This window comes from Sinohyriopsis cumingii, unplaced genomic scaffold (assembly GCF_028554795.1).
Source record: "Sinohyriopsis cumingii isolate HCF-2022 unplaced genomic scaffold, ASM2855479v2 utg000622l, whole genome shotgun sequence".
Taxonomy (NCBI): Eukaryota; Metazoa; Mollusca; class Bivalvia; order Unionida; family Unionidae; genus Sinohyriopsis; species Sinohyriopsis cumingii.
This window is the reverse complement of record NW_028315918.1, coordinates 1812097-1833028: the sequence shown is the minus strand read 5'-3', so window position 1 is coordinate 1833028 and position 20932 is coordinate 1812097. Positions and strand designations below refer to the sequence as shown.

Below are 20932 nucleotides of genomic sequence, written 5' to 3'. Positions count from 1 at the left end.
CTTTTCTTTAAGCTGCTTATTATAAGTTGTTTTATTTCTTTTAAATTGTATTAAAATACTTGTATGTCATTTCAAGATACTGCAAACCATATCCAAAAGAAGGTGTTAATTTGGGACATACACTTACCAGCACTCTGTTTTTCTGTAGCAGGTCTACTTTAATCCCAGCTGACCGGATGGTAAAGTTCTGAGCCCAGGACACACCCCTCTCTCCTCTGTCATCATGTTGTACCTCTACACTACAAGTGCAGTGTGATAGTAATATAGGACAATACAATTCTCTGTCATCATGATGTACTTCTACACTACAAGTGCAGTGTGATAGCAATATAGGACAATAAAATTCTCTGTCATCATGTTGTACCTCTACACTACAAGTGCAGTGTGATAGCAATATAGGACAATACAATTTTCTGTCATCATGTTGTACACTACAAGTGCAGTGTGACAGTAATATAGGAAAATAATGTTGTCATCATGTTGTACCTCTACACTACAAGTGCAGTGTGACAGTAATATAGGACAATACAATTCTCTGTCATCATGTTGTACACTACAAGTGCAGTGTGACTAATATAGGACAATAAAATTATGTCATCATGTTGTACACTACAAGTACAATGTGAAAGTAATATAGGACAATAAAATTCTCTGTCATGTTGTAGACTACAAGTGCAGTGTGACAGTAATAAAGGACAATAAAATTCTTTGTCATCATGTTGTACACTACAAGAATTAGTGCAGTGTGACAGTAATATAGGACAATACAATTCTCTGTCATCATGTTGTACACTACAAGAATTAGTGCAGTGTGAAAGTAATATAGGAAAATAATGTCAACATGTTGTACCTCTGCACTATAAGTGACACAACCCTTTCTCCTCTGTTATCAAGTTGTAGCACTACACTACAAGTGCAGTGTGACAGCAATATAAGAAAATAACATTCTGTCATCATGTTGTACCCCTACACTATAAATGCTGTGATGTCATATAGGAAAATAACACTCTGTCATCATGTTGCACCTCTACACTACAAGTGCAGTGTGACAGTAATACAGGAAAATAGCACTGTCACCATGCTGTACCCCTGCACTATAAGTGAGGTCACAGTAATATAAAATACTCTGTCATCATGTTTTGCATCTACATTACAATTACAAGTGCAGTGTGATAGTAATACATGTAAAGGACAATAACTCTGTCATCATGCTGTACCCTACATTATAAGTGTGGCGACAGTAATATACAAAAATAGCTATGATGTACCTCTACACTCTAAGTGTTGTATCAGTAATATAGGAAGATAAAACTTTGTCACCATGTTGTGCCTCTACACTATAAGTGACACAACTGTCTCTCCTCTGTCCTTGTTGTTGTTGTTGGGTTTAACGCCATTTTTCAGCACATGATAGGCTATGCATGGCGGCCAGTATTAATGGTGGAGGAAGAACCCGGGAAGACCCCGGGAAGAACCACAGACCCACAAGAAGCTACTGGCAAGCTTTCTCACATACCCACATTGGCCGAATCCTAGACTCGAACCCACGCAGACAGAGGTGAGATGGCAGTGATCCGTAACGGAAAGCGCTTTAGACCACTCGGCCACTCAGGGCCCCTTCTCTCCTCTGTCATCAAGATCTACCTCTGCATTACAAGCAAAGTGTAACAATAATAAAGAAAAATAATACTTCAATAACAAGATGATAATTATAAACATTTTTTTTAAAAATCCTTCTGACTTGTTAAGTATTGCATCAACTCATTAATAAGTTGAGTGCAATTGCAAACAACATAGACCCTGAACTTCTATCACATAATGCACCAATAGTTCAGAGTCTATGTTGTTCGTTCAATTCATTAGTCCTAAGAAACTGGAAAGTGCCATATCAGCTGGCATATTATACAACAGCAGATTTGAGACTGTGCATTCTTGCAGTTGGATTTGACTTACAAGTAAGTAAATACAGTACTGTCAGACCAATGACATGTTAAATGCAATTTATTTCTCGGAAGTTAAGAACTGTGGTGCAGCTATACATATATAACATGGAGTGAGTGAGTGATTAGGATTTTTAACCTAGCTTTAAAAAAAATTCAGTCATATTGCTACGATGTCTGCATTGTGGCAGTTTATAGCGATGTTTAGTACTGGGGCATCATGCCGCTGACATGTAGCATGATGTCCCCCACAGTCACATTATCGTGACCTAACACTATCCAATCCTAACACTAACCTCTTAATGCTGAGCACCTAGTTAGGCAGCTCTTAGTACCATTTTTTATAAGTCTTTGCTTTGGCTCGGCCAGGGTTTGAACCTGCGACCTTCCGCTTCTGAGGCAGAAGCTTTAACCACTAGGCCACCAGAGCAGTACATAACATGGACCAGAATGAATCAGCTAGCAGTGGAAACTCAAACTAGCTCTAATCTATCATAGAACTGAGAATAATTTAACTGAAATGATTTATTTATCTCACTGTGCAACTCTAAATGAATTTCAAACAATATGCATGATGTTGTTCAACAAATCTACTTACACAAAGTCCTGGCTGTCACAGTCAGTGGCCATTATGTAACGGCAGGTGCCCTGGAAATGGATTGTGGACCCATCAAATGTCCTGTAGTGAGGGTCTCCATACACCAGACATGTCGCTGGTTCTTCAAATGATAAGAAGGGCAATAAACTCTGGCATCGTGACTCGGTTTCAAAATACTTACATGCTTCCAATTAAGGAAGTAAAATTTCAGTGAAAATCCAGGTTCCCTTTTTTCTAATTTCCATTAATTAAGTTTTGATTAAGTTTTGATCAACTAAGAAACAGAATCACTTTGTTTTAATTCAAGATCATATTTTAATTTGTCCAGGTGAGGAATCATCTTACAAACTTAATATCTCATTGCTGAGTAAAATACATATTGCAAATTTCTTTTTGTTTACATCAATTTTGTGGTTTATTATGACAAAATTGCAAAACATGGGTTGACTTGCTTTCTGTTCAGTCTGGCTTTAATTCAACCAGAAAGTACATGGACTGCATAAAGCTTGGACAATGAGCATAATCTATAAAAAAAATATTAACACTGACCTTAACAGGTGGTGGACAGACAGACATATGAATGTATAGTGTATCCCAAAGTGATAACTAAACTGAACTTCAGCCAAGGTGGTAATTTGCCACTGCTTGATGGATCTTCATAATTTTGTGGTTCAGTCATCACAATATCAAAAAATGAAGAAACTTCAAAACTGACAATATTGCAAGTAATAGTGTCATAAAAGTGGCCCTTGTGCCTTCCTATCCATCATAGCAGGTGAGACAAAAATCTTTTTTTTCTTCTCCAATATCGTGCCTGTGAAATTTGTTAAAATACTGCAGTACTTACTGGCCACACATGCAGGACAGCATTTGCCAGGGAGGACAGATGGAACATCATTTGGACCACAGACCTGGTTTGGACATCTCCTTGTGAAGCATTTCACAGAACCACCCATACACTCACATGTGGTGCATTCATCAACTAGCCAGGAATCACCAGGCTAGAAAAAAAAAACACAGAAATTTTGCTATTATCATCCAAGAGTCCCTTGAGAGGATTTGAACTCTGCTAGCAAAATAAAGATTGTAGATATCAATGACATGTCATTTCCAAGTTTCTTTGAATTCTTTTCAACTGCTGAGTACTGAAACTGTATGAGGCATTCTTAAAAGACTCCATCAAACAAAATCAGGCCACAAAGATACTTCTTTATGGAGTCCAAACAAAGAAGGAAACATAAAGCCACAATTTACGAGGATGAAAATACTATTACCTGACGGAATACTCCTTGATACAGGCACTTTACATCTAAGATTGTTTCACAACTGTCACAGCACTTCCCTGCAGTCTGCACCTTATGCTCCCCAATACTACATTCAAGGGGAGGACACTCCATTAGAGTACAATGAATGATGCCATTCTGGAGAGAAAGTAAATTACATAAGTATATACTATGGCATGTGACAAGACATTTTGTAAAAGCATTTGACACAGAACTTGCAGCAGTCTGATTTATTCCCAATGAGCTTGTAAAGCACTGTTTGTTATTGTTATTATTTGTGTTCATTTAGTATTTTAGTGTTACATATTCAATACAGTGATGTCCAATGTCCATATACATGTTTTTCTGTTGTATGTATGGTGAGTGAATTGTATGCGAGTTGCTTGCATTGCATGTGCCTAACATGCAACCACCGATTACATTAACAAGTTCCCTGTTCCACTGTTCACTCGTCCAATGACTCTACAGGAGTCAATTTCAATATTTCTGAGTGCAATAAGTTACTCAGTAATTTGTAAATGGTATTGAAAATAACTATTGTATGACAGAATACTAAATGGCACTGGTAAGTTTTTAGTAATTACATTGTGATAGTTTTATGATAATTCCATGCCTTATCATTTTGTGAATTGTATGTGTGTGATAGATTAATTTACTTTTAATCATTTATATAATTCATGTGTATGTGTTGTAGGTCTTCTTCCTCTTAATTCATTTAGTCATCACGTCTGATTAAATTCCACAAGAACTCATGAAGGCACAACTTTGTTATTTCTCACATATGCCCAGCCACGGAGACGTAACTTTGTTATTTCTCACATATACCCGGCCACGGAGGCACAACTTTGTTATTTCTCCTAAAGGTATTACAGACCGATGTGAACACATGCATAGTGGCTTATTTAGTATAAGTAGACTGACTGATTGATTGACTAGTACTTCACTGGACAGATGTGTACACATGCATAGTGGCTTATTCAGTATAAGTACACTGATTGATTGATTGACTAGTACTTCACTGGACAGAAGTGTACACATGCATAGTGGCTGATTTATTACAAGTACACTGACAGACTGATTGACTAGTACTTCACTGGACAGATGTGTACACATGCATAGTGGCTGATTTATTACAAGTACACTGACTGATTGATTGACTAGTACTTCACTGGACAGATGTGTACACATGCATAGTGGCTTATTCAGTATAAGTACACTGATTGATTGATTAATTGGTACTTAATGTACAGCAACACTATAGAGGACATTTAAGAGTTTAATATTGCTTTTAATGTGTCTTTCATGGTGTAAGCAGTCAATGTCCAAATCACACAAATAATGACCAAAGGGTTAATGTGATGGGGTCCAACAGTTATACAAAGTAAGACATTGATTCCGACAGTTAAGATGTGGGAGGGACAGTATGTATGAAATTTATCTGACATAGCAAATTCAGTGGCAATTTTCATAATTCTTTTACACACAGTAGTTGTTAGTAGAATACCAGGGTCAAAGTGTTCCTTGACCTGGCACACATGCGACATTTTTATCCAGTATATATCAAATACAGTCGATGAAAGAATTACTTTTTCAGATTTTTTTTTTATATACGAAGATGTGTTATTGTACTCTATTCAGATCAATTTATTCAATTTTCATTTAAAAAACTTATATTTTTATTTCATTTTGAAGGCATACAGTGGTCTACCTTCTTGTTAGTGTTTACATTGATTTAGATGCATGTGACTCAGTTTACATGAATGTGACACAAAGGTTCACCCAGTCAGTTTACATGTGACACAAAGGTTCAACAAATCAGTTCACATGAATGTGACACAAAGGTTCACCAAATAAGTTTACATGAATGTGACATACAAGTTGGCTGTATAATGATACTTACTTTGCACAGACATGTAACACATGGATTGGCTGAGTCAGTCCATTCCTCCCCTTCTTCATGGTACCTGTCAACTCCACTTTCGTAACAAGCTTTCAAAAAAGACAAAAAATGATTTGAAAGCTATTTTTGACACAGCCTGGGTCTCACCTATTATAAACAAAATGTGTTGCCTTAAAGGTTTTACTATTTTTACTATCTCCACAGGTTCGTTCAATTTAAAAGCATAGAGTTCAGGTTAATTTACAAAAAGCATCCACTAATTGTAGCAATGACCAAAAAGCACTCTCTAATTGAGATTTAAAAGGTTACTTATGTATGTGTGTATGTGTGTGTGTGTACTTGTACAGACAACACATTCATTCTAAACAAATAATATGTGATAATGATTACATATTTCTGGAATGATTGTGTCATAATATCACAAGATATCTACACAGGTAATGATAGTATCATACATACCACATGGTATCCACACAGGGACTGATAGTGTCATACCTATCACAAGGTATCCACACAGGGAATGATAGTGTTATACATACCACATGGTATCCACACAGGGAATGATAGTGTCATACCTATCACAAGGTATCCACACAGGGAATGATAGTGTTATACATACCACATGGTATCCACACAGGGAATGATTGTGTCATACCTATCACAAGGTATCCACACAGGGAATGATTGTGTCATACCTATCACATGGTATCCACACAGGGAATGATAGTGTCATACCTATCACATGGTATCCACACAGGGAATGATAGCATCATACCTATCAAATGGTATCCACACAGGGAATGATTGTGTCATACCTATCACATGGCATCCACACAGGGAATGATAGTGTCATACCTATCACAAGGTATCCACACAGGTAATGATAGTGTCATACATACCACATGGTATCCACACAGGGAATGATTGTGTCATACCTATCACATGGTATCCACACAGGGAATGATTGTGTCATACCTATCACAAGGTATCCACACAGGTAATGATAGTGTCATACATACCACATGGTATCCACACAGGGAATGATTGTGTCATACCTATCACATGGTATCCACACAGGGAATGATAGTGTCATACCTATCACAAGGTATCCACACAGGGAATGATAGTGTTATACATACCACATGGTATCCACACAGGGAATGATAGTGTCATACCTATCACAAGGTATCCACACAGGCAATGATAGTGTCCTACAAACCACATGGTATCCACACAGGTAATGATAGTGTCATACATACCACATGGTATCCATACAGGGAATGGTTGTGTCATACCTATCACATGGTATCCACATAGGGAATGATATTATTATACATACCACATGGTATCCACACAGGGAATGATTATGTCATACTTATCACATGGTATCCACACAGGGAATGATATTATCATACATACCACATGGTATCCACGCAGAGAATGATAGTGTTATACATACCACATGGTATCCACACAGGGAATGGTTGTGTCATACCTATCACATGGTATCAACACAGGGAATGATATTATCATACATACCACATGGTATCCACACAGGGAATGATATTATCATACACACCACATGGTATCCACACAGGGAATGATATTATCATACATACCACATAGTATCCACACAGGGAATGATATTATCATACATACCACATGGTATCCACACAGGGAATGATATTATCCTACATACCACATGGTATCCACACAGGGAATGATTATGTCATACCTATCACATGGTATCCACACAGGGAATGATATTATCATACATACCACATGGTATCCACACAGGGAATGATTATGTCATACCTATCACATGGTATCCACACAGAGAATGATAGCATCATATATACCACATGGTATCCACACAGAGGTACATGGCCATATCAGTAAGACTACTTTAGAAGCCTGAAATCATAACTTACTCAGAGCTGTAGTAGGTCATAATGACTTACTTTTGATGTGATGATACAGTACTTAGAATAATGGATCCACACACAAAACCACATGACTTTGAGATGAACAACTGACCATATGCTAGAGGTAAAATAAATCACTGAATCATGAAATGCCCATCATGGTGATCTTATTTAGGGTGGCAGTTTCGTTTTCTCCAAAACCTATAACAACACTGAAATATACAACTCTTAAAGTGAGAATGGCTGTAAAATCTACTTAAAGCAATGCAAAAGCAAAGTAAGGAAGAATGGAGAGACAGACATACAAATGGACAGAATGGTAGGAAGATGAAGTTAATACAAAATCCCCTTTCACGTTTATTGTGAGTCATATAAAAATAGTTTGTCCTCTGAAAACAATAAAACAGCTAGAATTAAGGTAACATTAAAGGGAACATGAAAATAAATAACAAAACTTTAATCTCACTTTTCACTATAAATTGGAACAAGACTAACTAAAATTTGTATTAATAACTAACAAAAGTAGGCCAAAATATTCTTATACACAAGCAATACTGATGTGCTCTATTGTTTGTTTTGGCTCTATGGTCATAAACTAAGTAACAGAAAGAAGCAAACCCAAAAAGTTTTGTAAAACTTCACAAATAGTTTAACTATCAAAGCCATCAAATGAAAATGTAAAAAGAACTTACATTATTTTTAACCGAATCCAAAATAATTTTGAAAAAGATTCTATTCATTCAAGTCCAAAAGAATCTAATGTTCCACACATTTCAGTCCTCAAAAGTCCTGATGTATCAAAATGGAATTGTACAACACTTTTTGAATAATTCACAACAGTCCTAAAATAATATTTTAATCCAATGAGCAAATTATAGTTCCAATGAATAATTTAAAGAACATTTTCTCTCAAATAATATCTAAACACAACATAAAATACATTCTGCAGACTTGATGTCACAACAAGAACACAAGAAATAAGAATGAAAAAATGTACATCCCTTCCAACTTAAGATACAGGCGTAAGAGGTGGAAACACATTTTGCTACTATTAATGTGACAATCTGTAAATATCCCACATTATAAAAGAACCCTCATGACCTCACCCATCCAATGGAAAATAACTTGATTTTTCTAAGAACCCACTTGACCAACCTGTTCAGTGGGAAACAAACCCCAAACTTGTAAACCAGTTTTATTACTAATATTATTATTAATGGTCATAAACAACTACATTAACAACTATCTATAAACTCTATGCAATCCATGTTCTTAATGTCCAAAAACAGAATTTTATACCCACTGGCAATGAACTTATTTTATACCCATATACCCACTGGCAATGAACTTATTTTATACCCACTGGCAATGAACTTAACTAAAGATCATCATTACAATTTAAAGTTATGAACAAAAATGACACACAGACACAATTATGCTTGAAGAGTTACAAATATATATATATATATATATATATATATATATATATATATATATATATATATATATATATATACACACACACACATATACATACATACACACACACGCATACATTACATACATACATACACACACACACACATACATACAATCTTAAAGAAGTATATACCCAAAACCTAAAACAAATTTAACCTGCTGTCGATAAGAATCAAGCCTTGTATGCAAACTTGAACTGCAAACTTTCCGCCATAAACTGCCACAAAAACAACCAGTAAAATTAATTAAAAAATAAGCAGCATTAGATACAATCAAACACATGCTATTATAAAAAAATACATAATTAAATAGTCAAGCACATCCTATTCAGAACACATCCCACAGAAATGCAGTTTGTGTGACTAGCAATCAGTGTTGCAAGAAACTCATGATCTCTGCAAGTGTGCCATATTTTCCCCCAAGAAAATAAGGAAAATAAGCATAAAAGAAGAAGGAGAAGAATAAGTAGAAGCTTATATACAGAGGATGGTGCAAATATCTGCATGGAAACAATCCTCCTTGTAGCCCTCTATTATATGTATATTTACACATCTAGTACATAGTTCCACACACAATAAAGAATGGAAATTACAAGTTTTACTTTACTTTACAGACCACCAAACAAGAAAAATTTGTAAAAGTTTTGAAATGAATTGTTAAGTTAAATTTTTAAAAAAGGCATCAATCTCAAAACTTATAACATGAGTACTTTTACCCTCATCACATACTTTGACCTAAAAATCTATAAACTGCAATATTTTCCAACAAAACAATTTTATTCTGGCTTTTAAGTTTACCTGGACACAAGGAACAACAGCTCCCTGGAGGCAGTTTTTGCAATGCTGGGGGGCAGGGCAGAGTTGGACAATCCTCCTTTGTACATACCCACAAAAATGAATCCTGAAAGTACATATTGGAGAAAGAATTCTGAACATTAGATGTAAAAATGTTTATTGGGATGCTTACAGAATGATTGTCAAACCTCAAGTTTTGTATTTCTTTAGTTCTGGAACCATCCCCAATGCAAATTGAGACGTAATTGTTGGTTGATGGTTTCTGTCCATATTCTCACGCTTCCTCTACTCTGGATGAAACCTCATGCAACCGATTAGACCTTCTATAGTCTTTCATGTTTGGCTACTGAATAAGTTATAAAAAAAACAAATAAAATTTTTCATGTAGTTCTTAGTAAAATTAGTGTTATTGATATATATCAAAAAGAATCTTTTTTGACACAATTTTTTCCTGGGAGGTAAGTATTATCAAAGACATCCATTTCCCATTTCCCTGGGTTTATTTTTAAGCATGGTCTTAAAACTGGATATTTTTTGTAAATGACAAAAATGTTTGAAGTGAAAATTTGCTGTACACCTACCTTACACTCACAGACCAGGCAAGGATCCTCAGGTTTAGGGTATGTCTTTACACCAAGTCGATCTCTTGTACAATTTGTGCCAACTGAAGCATAAAAGAATACCGGACAGAAATCAAAACATTATAATAATAACAATAATAATGAGAACTTTGTATAGTGCCTAATATTTAGAAGCTCTAAGCGCTTTACAACATTAGACAACACATATAAGATAAAAAAAATATATAATGATATGGTTACAAAAACAAACACCATGAAATTAGAAAACATTAAAAAACATGCTGAGAATATTTAAGGTAGGAAACATCATTAGGTCTTTAAATTTTTTCTTGCAGTCGAAATAAGTGAGTTTTGAGAGCACTCTTGAATGTAATCACCATGTCTTTGTGTCTAAGTTCAGTGGGCAATTCATATCACGTTGCTGGGCACTGGTATGCAAAATAATGCTGTCCATATGACTTTGTTTTCATACTTGGAATAATGAGTATACGATTGTCAGAAGAGGAGCGTAAGTATCTTGCAGGTGTGTACACATGGGTGAGGTCAGATAGGTATGTTGGACTAGAGTCCGACAGTGAAATGTAGCACAGAGAACAAATTTTGTGCTTGATTCTGGATCGAACGGATAGCCAGTGTAGGGTACAGAGCAGCAGGGAGGTGTGCTCTGATCGTGGTACTCTAAGTATGATCTGAGTAGCTGTGTTTTGAACTTTTTGAAGTTTCTGGAGCAGATATTGAGATAAACCAGACATAATTGAGTTACAATAGTCCAGTCTTGAAAGTGCTAATGAACACACAAGTGTTTTAGTGGCATCAACTGAAAGATATTTGCGAATTGAGCTGATACGTCTCAGCTCAAGATATGCAGCCTTGCAAATGTTCATGACATGTTGATGCAATGTGAGAGTACTGTCCAGAGTAACACCTATGTTTCGTACTGAGTGAATTTAATGTTGGTGTTGATGATATTTATTGCTTGGGGGTAAAGGATGTGAATAAGAAAGTCTTTGTCCTGTGATCTGAATGGCCTCAGTTTTATCATCATTCATCTGCAGCTTGTTACATGTCATCCATGATTTCATATCAGAAATGCACCTCTCTACACCTTGGATGGTAGCATCAACTTCAGTTGGGTGGCTAGATTTGTATATTTGGGTGTCATCAGCGTACAATTGGTGAGACACTAGATGATGATCTATGACACTTGAGAGCGACTGAGTGTACAGAATGAAGAGAACAGGTCCAAGAACAGACCCCTGTGGAACACAACATAAATCAACTGGGCTGGAGTGTATTCCATTTGCAGATACAATTTGTGTGCTGTTGACCAAGTAGGACTTGAACCACAGTAAGGCTGTATCATGAATGGCAAATACAAATACAGCTTTGTTCCATATTTAATAGGAGAAACATCTGGATATCTGCCATTGTTATGCCCATGAATTATTTTAATTCAATCAAGGTGATAATAATTTATATATATATATATATATATATATATATATATATATATATATATATATATATATATATATATACACAGTGGAACCCCGCTATAACGCGCCCCGCCATAACGTGAATTCGGATATAACGCGGTCGTAGCATGGCTCCCGAAATTTCGTATATTCATTCACACATGGAGAAAAAAAATTTGGAGAAAAGTAAAAAAAACAAAACAAGAAATTAACTTCATTTTGGGCATGAGATTAGTTGTGACTTTTAAAATAATATGATCGTGGCATGGTTCCTGAAATTTGAAATTCATTTACGTGTATTTTTATCGGACCGTGAAAATATTTGTTTAACGTACGAGAAATAGTGTGTAAAACGTTTATTATAATTTGGTGGAAGAATTCGCGTATGACTTTTAATAATAAACAATCGGAACTTAACAATTTATCCAGGTTCTTTAAGTGATTTTGGAGAAGTGATCGTGTATGAATTCCAAAATAATACGATATATATAACGTACGAGAAATAGTGTGTACAACGCTTGGCTTCTGAAATTTATCAATTTGAACAGGTTGTGGTGAAGCTCCGTATTCTACTATAGAAGAGAAAACTGGTTTCATTAGGTTTTTGAATTGTTAAGCCAAAGTAAACATTATCGGAAGTGTTACTTATTACGGATCCATGAGTAAAGCCAGTAAATCGTCTTTGTGATTGTCTTCCATGAATTCTGTATACAGTTGTTGCTCAAACAATAGCCGACATGGGCTTCTTATTTAACTGCAATCACAGCCAAGCAGCAGACAAAGCTGTGGTTGATACAAGAGTCGCACAATTTAATAAACATCAAAGGACGAAAGCCGCCAACATGTATGCTGTGCTTGGCGGTGTGATCAAACAACAAACAGTTGAAAGTAAATAATATCCACTTTATTATCTGTAAATTAAAAGGGTATGAAATTGTACATCCGTTCAGCTTAATTTTGTTTTATATAAAAAGTGATTCGTAACCATTGCAGGCCTTCATTACTTAGTTATCGAGCTTTATCTGTGTACGTTGTTTGCTTATATAAAAAAATATTTTACTGTTATGGAAAAGCAAGTTCAAAAACGCAAGTCGTTTTCTGCTAAAGAGAAACTGTATGCCCTAGATCAACTAAAGAAGGGCAAACAACAAACTCAGCTTGCCAGAGATCTAGGAATCAGTGAGTCCACTTTGCGAGGGTGGAAAACAGATGAAGGAAAGCTGTGTAGTCTACCCAACATTCTTGAAGAGGAAACTGGTTTACAGCGTAAAAGGGTTAAGTTAGCTAATGACAATGTCCTAGATTCAGCTTTGTACCAATGGTTTGTACAAGCTCGCTCAGAAGGTGTTCCAATTTCTGGCCCAATTCTGAAAGCCCAAGCAGAGAAATTTGATCGCCATATCAATGGAGATGATTCCAAATTTAAGGCGAGTAATGGCTGGCTAGACAGATTCAAGAAAAGGCACGCTATCAGCCAAGTTCTTGTGTCTAGGGAAATCTGCTCCGCTGACAAAGAGGTTGCCAATTCCTACCCGATTGGGTTTAAAAAGTTGCTGGAGGACGGTTGCTACACAGCCGACCAAGTTTACAACTGCGATGAGACTGGTTTATGTTATAAAATGTTACCCAATCGCACCCTTGCAACCAAGACTGACAGTCACAAACGAGAAGGTTTCAAGAAGAGGAAGGACAGAGTGACTCTCTTATTTTGTGTTAACAAGTCTGGCAGCCACAAAGTCAGACCTCTGATGATTGGAAAATCGAAAGCTCCCAGATGTTTTCATCATGTAAATATGAAGGCACTTCCATTTCAGTACACTAACAGCAAGAATGCTTGGATGAATAGCTCCATATTTGACGACTGGTTTCACAAAACATTCGTTCCAGATGTGCGGGCTCATTTACGAAAACTCAAGCTGGAGGAAAAAGCTCTCCTCCTGCTGGATAATTGCCCTGCCCACCCCCCAGCGGAAAATCTTGTCAGCAGTGATGGCAAGATCAAAGTTTCGTACCTCCCGAAAAACACTACGTCAGAAATCCAGCCACTTGACCAAGGCATAATTTCCGTATTTAAACAAAATTATTGCCGTGAAATGATAAAGGGAATGGTAGCAGATAATAATGCATCCGTCGACACATCATTGGCATTACTCAACTTAAAAGAAGTATGTCACCTTGGAGGTAAAGCCTGGGATGCTATCACTGCATGCTGCATTGAACGATGCTGGATAAAGGGTCTTGGGCCAGCTTTTACGCCCTCGACACAAAATGATAGTGACGATGAGCTTGAATTTACAGGATTCACTGAAGACGACGTACATTTAGCAGAAGAAGCACTCAAAAAATACGAGCACAGTCATCATGATATCCTTAACTGGTATTCAGTAGATGACATCTGCCCTATATATGAACACATATCAGATGAAGAAATTGTTACAAATGTCAGCAGGAAGAATGAAGCTGCACAATCAGAACCTGAAACCAGTGACGATAATGATAACGATGACGATGGCACCCCAACTCCCCCACCAAAAGTGTCTGAAGCAGTAGTACATTTAGAAGCAAGTTTAAGGTGGCTGGAAACACAAGATGTTGACAGCGTCAAAGTCCTTCAATTAAGAAACATTCTTGACTTTGCTAGAACCCAACAGTTCGCGGCAAAGAAGCAAACGTCATTGGATATATTTTTCAAGAAATGATGAAATTTAAATTTGGAACCACACTGACTTTGCACTTTGCGCAACGATTAATTTAGCAGTTTTCACATGTTTCTTTTGATGTTCATAAAATCTGAAATAAAAGTTATTTGCACGCTGAAATCATGCGTTGATTGTTAATTATTCTTGCAGTTGTCGCATATGATAAAATTTTAGCGGTATGAAATTTGTACAGACACCGTATGTAGACCCGGGAATAGCTGCATGCAATGACCGTACGATATCAGACGGCAAGTAAATGGTTTCAGTATTTTGTTCATCCGATATTTTACACGACGAATTCAGACTATTACAAAATTATTGAATATTTTAAATCTGTACGATTTTCAATGAAATTACATCCATTATGGATGAACTGCATGCCACGACGGCATGGTAGCATACGGTGTTGATACGCTTTTCATGATATAGCGATAGTCTGGTATTATCGGTCAATCTGTATTATCGTTCAAACAAATAAAAGTTAGTAAATGTTTTTAATGCACAGTAATAACCTATAAATATATTAGCCATCGATTATTTTGAATATATCTTAATTAATGCATTCCAGTTAATATTCATCTGATGATAAGCCGACTTTTGATCATTGTACATGTATACACGTATATGTTCTCGGAAAAAAGTTAAATATTGTAAAACCCCGCATTAACGCGACCCCGCTTTTAACGCGATCCGATTTTATGGACCCCGATCATCGCGTTATAGCAGGGTTCCACTGTATATATATATATATATATATATATATATATATATATATTAATTATTATCAATACTACCTTAAACATAAATTGCATATTCCATATGTCATAAAGTAGGGTTCATAAGTCTGTTTCAAAATCAAAATGATGGACCAATCAACCACTGACCATGAACATTTTGATGTTCCTATTTCATTTTTAGTACTCAAAGTTTTGAGGATTTGTGGCCCATTCTTAACACTGCTGTTGTGCAAGTAAGCCTGCTTGTTCTGGCTGGCTAAGATATGATTGTGGTCAGGGGTATCTGCTGGGGGTTTAACCTGCTGGTGGGGGGGGGGGGTAACCTGCTAGGGGTTTAAGCTGCAACTGACTGGCATTCCATTGAGAAGTACTACTAGGAAACTAGGATAAGCAACATCCATATGAGATATCAGCAAGATAACTCATACATACACTGTTTGTCCTGACATAATACTTACATCCAGCACATGTGGGGCAACATTCACCTTCTTTAGGCCCCAGTTGTTGTTCCTTAGGGCATCCAGCTATTTCAGGACAGGTTTCATGATTACAATGCAACTGGCCACCCTGAAAATATGATGGGGAAAGCATACAGCAATGCAACCAACCACCCTGAAAAAATGATGGGGAAAGCATACAGCAATGCAACCATCCACCCTGGAAATATGATGGGGAAAGCGTACAGCAATGCAACCAACCACCCTGGAAATATGATAGAGAAAGCTTACAACTGAAAATCTGATGGGAAAAGCTTACAACTGGATGGATAAAAAAATTAAATTCTATAAATTAATGTAATCATGCAGAAAAATATAAGCAGGTGTAAGGTGTACAAAGAAATATGAATTCCATAAACAGTATGTCTCTAGACCTCTAACAAATTTCACTATGGGCTCTAAATAAAGCTTAATGCAAATGCACTCTAAGTTCTAAGTTTTGGTTTGGTATTTTATGTCACAGCAACACAAGTAGGTTATTTAGTGCTGTGGCAATTGGAGTAAAGTGCCTTGCCCAAGGACACACCAAGTTATCTAACACAGGCTAGTCTGATGGTAGGATTTGAACCTGCACCCTTTTGGTCATGAATGCAGCATGCTTACCAATAAGCCACCATGGCTCCACCTGTGCCAATTAAATCAAACCATGAACAACTCTGTGATGGCATGAATAGATGTCTAGTTTTCACTGTACAAGAAACTGTCCATAACCTGTATTTCAAGCAAGCTGACAAGCATTGATAATGGGAGAAAGACGTACATAAAAAGAAAGCACTTGAACACTGCAGTCAATCTAGAGTGTGGATGAATGTACAAATGGGAAGATTGACAGATAGGCATACTGATGAGAAGACTGACAGATATGCATACACATGGGATGACTGACAGGCATACATACAGATGGGAAGACTGACAGGCATACATACAGATGGGAAGACTGACAGATATGCATACATATGGGATGACTGACAGGCATACATACAGATGGAAAGACTGACAGGTATGCATACAGATGCCAATGAGATCATTATGTCTAGTATCACCTAACATAGGCTATACAAAAAATCAAATTGTTTTAAATTCTATATTGTTCAGCCAATTAACATGAAATGTAAAAAACAAGCACTTCCGTTTAATTACATGATAAAACTTCTTAGAGAAAACTACCTTGCAAATGAATGTGTTCATTCTGATCATTTATCAATTACCATTAACATAAAAAAATCTGGAAGCTTTCTACCTGACAGATACAGACGTCACAAGAATCACTGGTAGGGTTGAAGGATTCACCATCTTTGTACTGGGTTCCTTCAAAATGGCAAGCTGTGGAGAAACCATTCCAAAATTATGTGTCAAAGATTTTATGTGGTAATAATTCATAAAGTTATTCATCTTTACAACATCTTACCTGTGGCAACTAGTTTGGTATTGGAGACTAACAGAACATACCAAGTATACTGGTGTGGGATAGATAAATCCCATTCAAGGCAATCATCAAATATACTGGTGTGGGACAGGGACATCCCATTCATGGCAGTCATCAAGTATACTGGTGTGGGATAGATAAATCCCATTCAAGACAGTCACTATGTATAATGTTGTGGGATAGAGAAATCCCATTTGAGGCAGTCATCAGGTATACTGGTGTGGGATAGATAAATCCCATCAAGGCAATCATTAAGTATACTGGTGTGGGACAGGGACATCCCATTCAAGGCAGTCATCAAGTATACTGGTGTGGGATACAGAAATCTCATTCAAGGCAGTCATCAAGTATACTGGTGTGGGATACAGAAATCTCATTCAAGTAGTCTGAATGAGGCTTAGATGAGTTCTTACCCCTAAGGTGGACTTTCCCTATCTCACACACAAATAAATATTGCTCATTATTCTCTCTTATTTTCCAATGAATAAAGTGGGATGTAAACAAAATGGCACCCCTTTGGCACATGACAATCATTTAATGGACAAAATAATATAGATATATAATAATCTTATGTTATGAGTCTATGCTCTCAAAATATGTAACAGAAATGGGTAAAATGCTTCAAGCTTTCGAAAATTCAACAAATAATTTATTTCACAAGATTACAAACTGAAAATGTAAACAAGGGAATCTTTATGGTATTATGAATTAAATTCCAAATAATCCTAGAATTACAGACACAAGTTCTAACAATTAAAGTTCTTAATATACTTTAGATGAAATCCAAATTAAGTCCAATGCCGAAAGTGTTGATATGCCTGTGATGGCTTGCAAAGTGTTTATGTGTGAACATTCTTTTGTTAGATCACAATAATAATACAATCCAGAAAGAAATCCTTATTTAAAATTTCAGTATAAATTCAGTCTTTATTTCCAAGAATGTTAACAGAGCACTTTTGTATTTCCAGAGAAGAAACAATTTGAATAATTCAAAATCAAATACTGTACACAATAATAACTTGATTCTGCTCAGATGTTAAAGCACAAATGAATAATTTTTCCAGTGACAAGATTATATAGTCCTCTACTTGACCTCAGGTCACAATTAGCATTTTCGAACTATAGATATTACCTAATTGAAAATAACTGTCTAGAAACTTCTTAATTTTTACAAAATAAAATGTTATTTATAATTAAAAAGTCTGTTACTAAAATTATATTATATAACCTGGACTATGCCAGGTATGCCAGGAGAATCCCAATAACCTAGACCCCAGATTCAAATAAACATGTTTACTTCTAATAATAACGCTAATAATAATAAACCCATACATAAAGAGAATAATTTAACTATTTACAGAATAAAAAAAGATCAATAATTCATGTCAAGTAGTTTTTGGACAAGCTTAAGTCCAACATGCAGTTACATTACAATAGCATGTAATGAAATAAAAGAAGCTTTTAAAAAAACAACAACTAACAAACAATGCAAATTAAATATTCATAACACTTAATAATAAGACAATTATGATTTGGGGTTAATTTCTCATTTGCTGATGGAAATGGGATGGTTCTAGAAGAATTCAGTAACTTCCCATTGGATTGGCTAGGTCATATGAATACAAAATTTCAGATAAATTTAGTAGTAAGATCCATCTCATTGGATATATTGTGAAATATAGTCCTAATAGATGGTGCATATAAGGAGAGAACTGAGCAATCAGATTCATTCCACCGAGTGCAGAGGTTTACCAATTGATGGTTACCTAGAAAATAGTTGTAGCAGATGATTTTAAATACAATAGGTCAAGGATGGTATGTACAGGTAGAATCATTGAAGAATGGCATTCTAAGGCTAAGAAAGGAAACTTGCTTGTATGTACCAATAATGACACAATTATGCACATATAATGAGTCTCTTACGGGCATAAAGACATGCATGCATATAAAAATATTGTAGCCCAAACCTATTTTGTGCAGTCACATAGGCTACCCATGGGAGTGACTAGGTAATCTTTAAATATGACGGAATGCATAACATGTACTTTTTCAACCAGAGTGGAAGCAATACAGAAATGTACACAAAAAGGACCTGATGCACCATTAAAGATACTTACAAAGCAGGTGCAACAACATCCATTGTGAGACAATTTACCTGTAGGGAAAAATGCCCACAGAACATCTGTACAAGTAAAATTATTGAAGCTTGGCACCTGGACACTACAAATGTCTTAGAATAGAAACTCATCGATATGTACCAGTTTGTAACTGAATTACACATATATTAGAAGTTTTCTATAAGCACTAAAAACTTACACGTACATAAATAATTATAGCCTGACTTAATGTGAATTTACTTGCTCACATGCAAGTACCTAAATGTGAGATGACAACAAAGTGTTATAAAATTGTATAGGCAGAACTCTGTCAGCATAGAAAGGGAAAAAATGGAAATATAGACGGAGTATACATTCCTTAGAAATGAAAACTCCTCCAACTTGTAATGGTATATCTTCCAAGTAGATTCTGGCTTTTGCAAGGTCTCTTGTAATGAGAACGTGCTTTCTGGGATGGGCAAAAGTAGTAACTGACAGGTTCATGGGATTTGCATCCAATCCATATACCTAAGGTGAGATCAATCTGCCCAGCTGCCACATAGGATGGCAGACAATTCTTAGCTCCCTTTAGCTAAGAGTGTTATCTGGGAGGGCTGGATTTGTGAGGTAGTAGTAGTTCTCCTATGGTATTATGATTGGGTAACAGAGTTAGAGAAGAAACATCCAAATAAACAGCCCTATTTGGCAAAAATACATAATTTTAATTGGAACATTTAGTTCCAGCAACACTGACACAGGCATGCCAACTTTTTCAGTATTGAAAGTGGGACTGTTGGTCATTTAAAGTGGGAGACTGGATTTGTAAAGTAGGATTATCTCACACGCTTGTCCCCCAACCATTATAATCTGTTAATGACATTCTTTTTATAAAACAATAACCTTATTGTATATACATAATCATCTGTTGCTGAAAATAACATGAGTTTTTTGGGCCATTTATCATTAGTGATATGAGTGGAATTCTTGCAATACATTTCAACATAGTTTTTCCCTCCATGAAATTTTCCAAAGTCAGAATTGCAAACTAAACAAAACGTATAATGGACACCATTTATGCTTTTTATTAAATGCCTACATTGTATTGTCCATGCAGAATTAAAATTACACATACATGTTTTTCCTTCTGTTTGGTTGATAGAGCTGTGAATGGGTACCCAAGTAGTTGGGTATCCACCGTTGATAATCACCTGGGTAGTAAAATGAGCCACCAGGTACCCGTTTACCATATACAAGTTTTCTAAATGTGCACATGGCCCCAAAAGCTCTTGGCTTGTAATGGCAACATTTACTTTGTTTTCAAGTTGACAATCCTTTTGATGGAGCTTGCAATGTACTTAGTGCCAAATTGAGTTCTGTCTCTTCCAGTAAACCTTAACGTCATAGCTGTGTTCCCATGTGACAATCCTTTGACTGAACTGCAAGTGCTACTTGCTTAACGGCAAGTAACAGAGGGTGATTATTTGATCTTGCCATGCAAATGA

The 20932-nt window shown here is 36.1% G+C and overlaps 1 protein-coding gene across 1 annotated transcript in view; it reads right to left on the bottom strand.

The window, feature by feature from the left end:
• Positions 1-20932, bottom strand: part of LOC149773656 (uncharacterized) — a 208564-nt gene that overhangs the window by 19553 nt on the left and 168079 nt on the right. The window contains exons 49-57 of the mRNA XM_089946245.1: positions 17149-17231; positions 15870-15978; positions 10501-10583; positions 9923-10025; positions 5722-5810; positions 3813-3959; positions 3386-3539; positions 2539-2659; positions 128-239 (exon numbers count right to left, since the gene is read on the bottom strand). Of these exons, the coding sequence (XP_089802371.1) occupies positions 128-239; positions 2539-2659; positions 3386-3539; positions 3813-3959; positions 5722-5810; positions 9923-10025; positions 10501-10583; positions 15870-15978; positions 17149-17231 (1001 nt within the window). The remainder of the gene's footprint in view (positions 1-127; positions 240-2538; positions 2660-3385; positions 3540-3812; positions 3960-5721; positions 5811-9922; positions 10026-10500; positions 10584-15869; positions 15979-17148; positions 17232-20932) is intronic.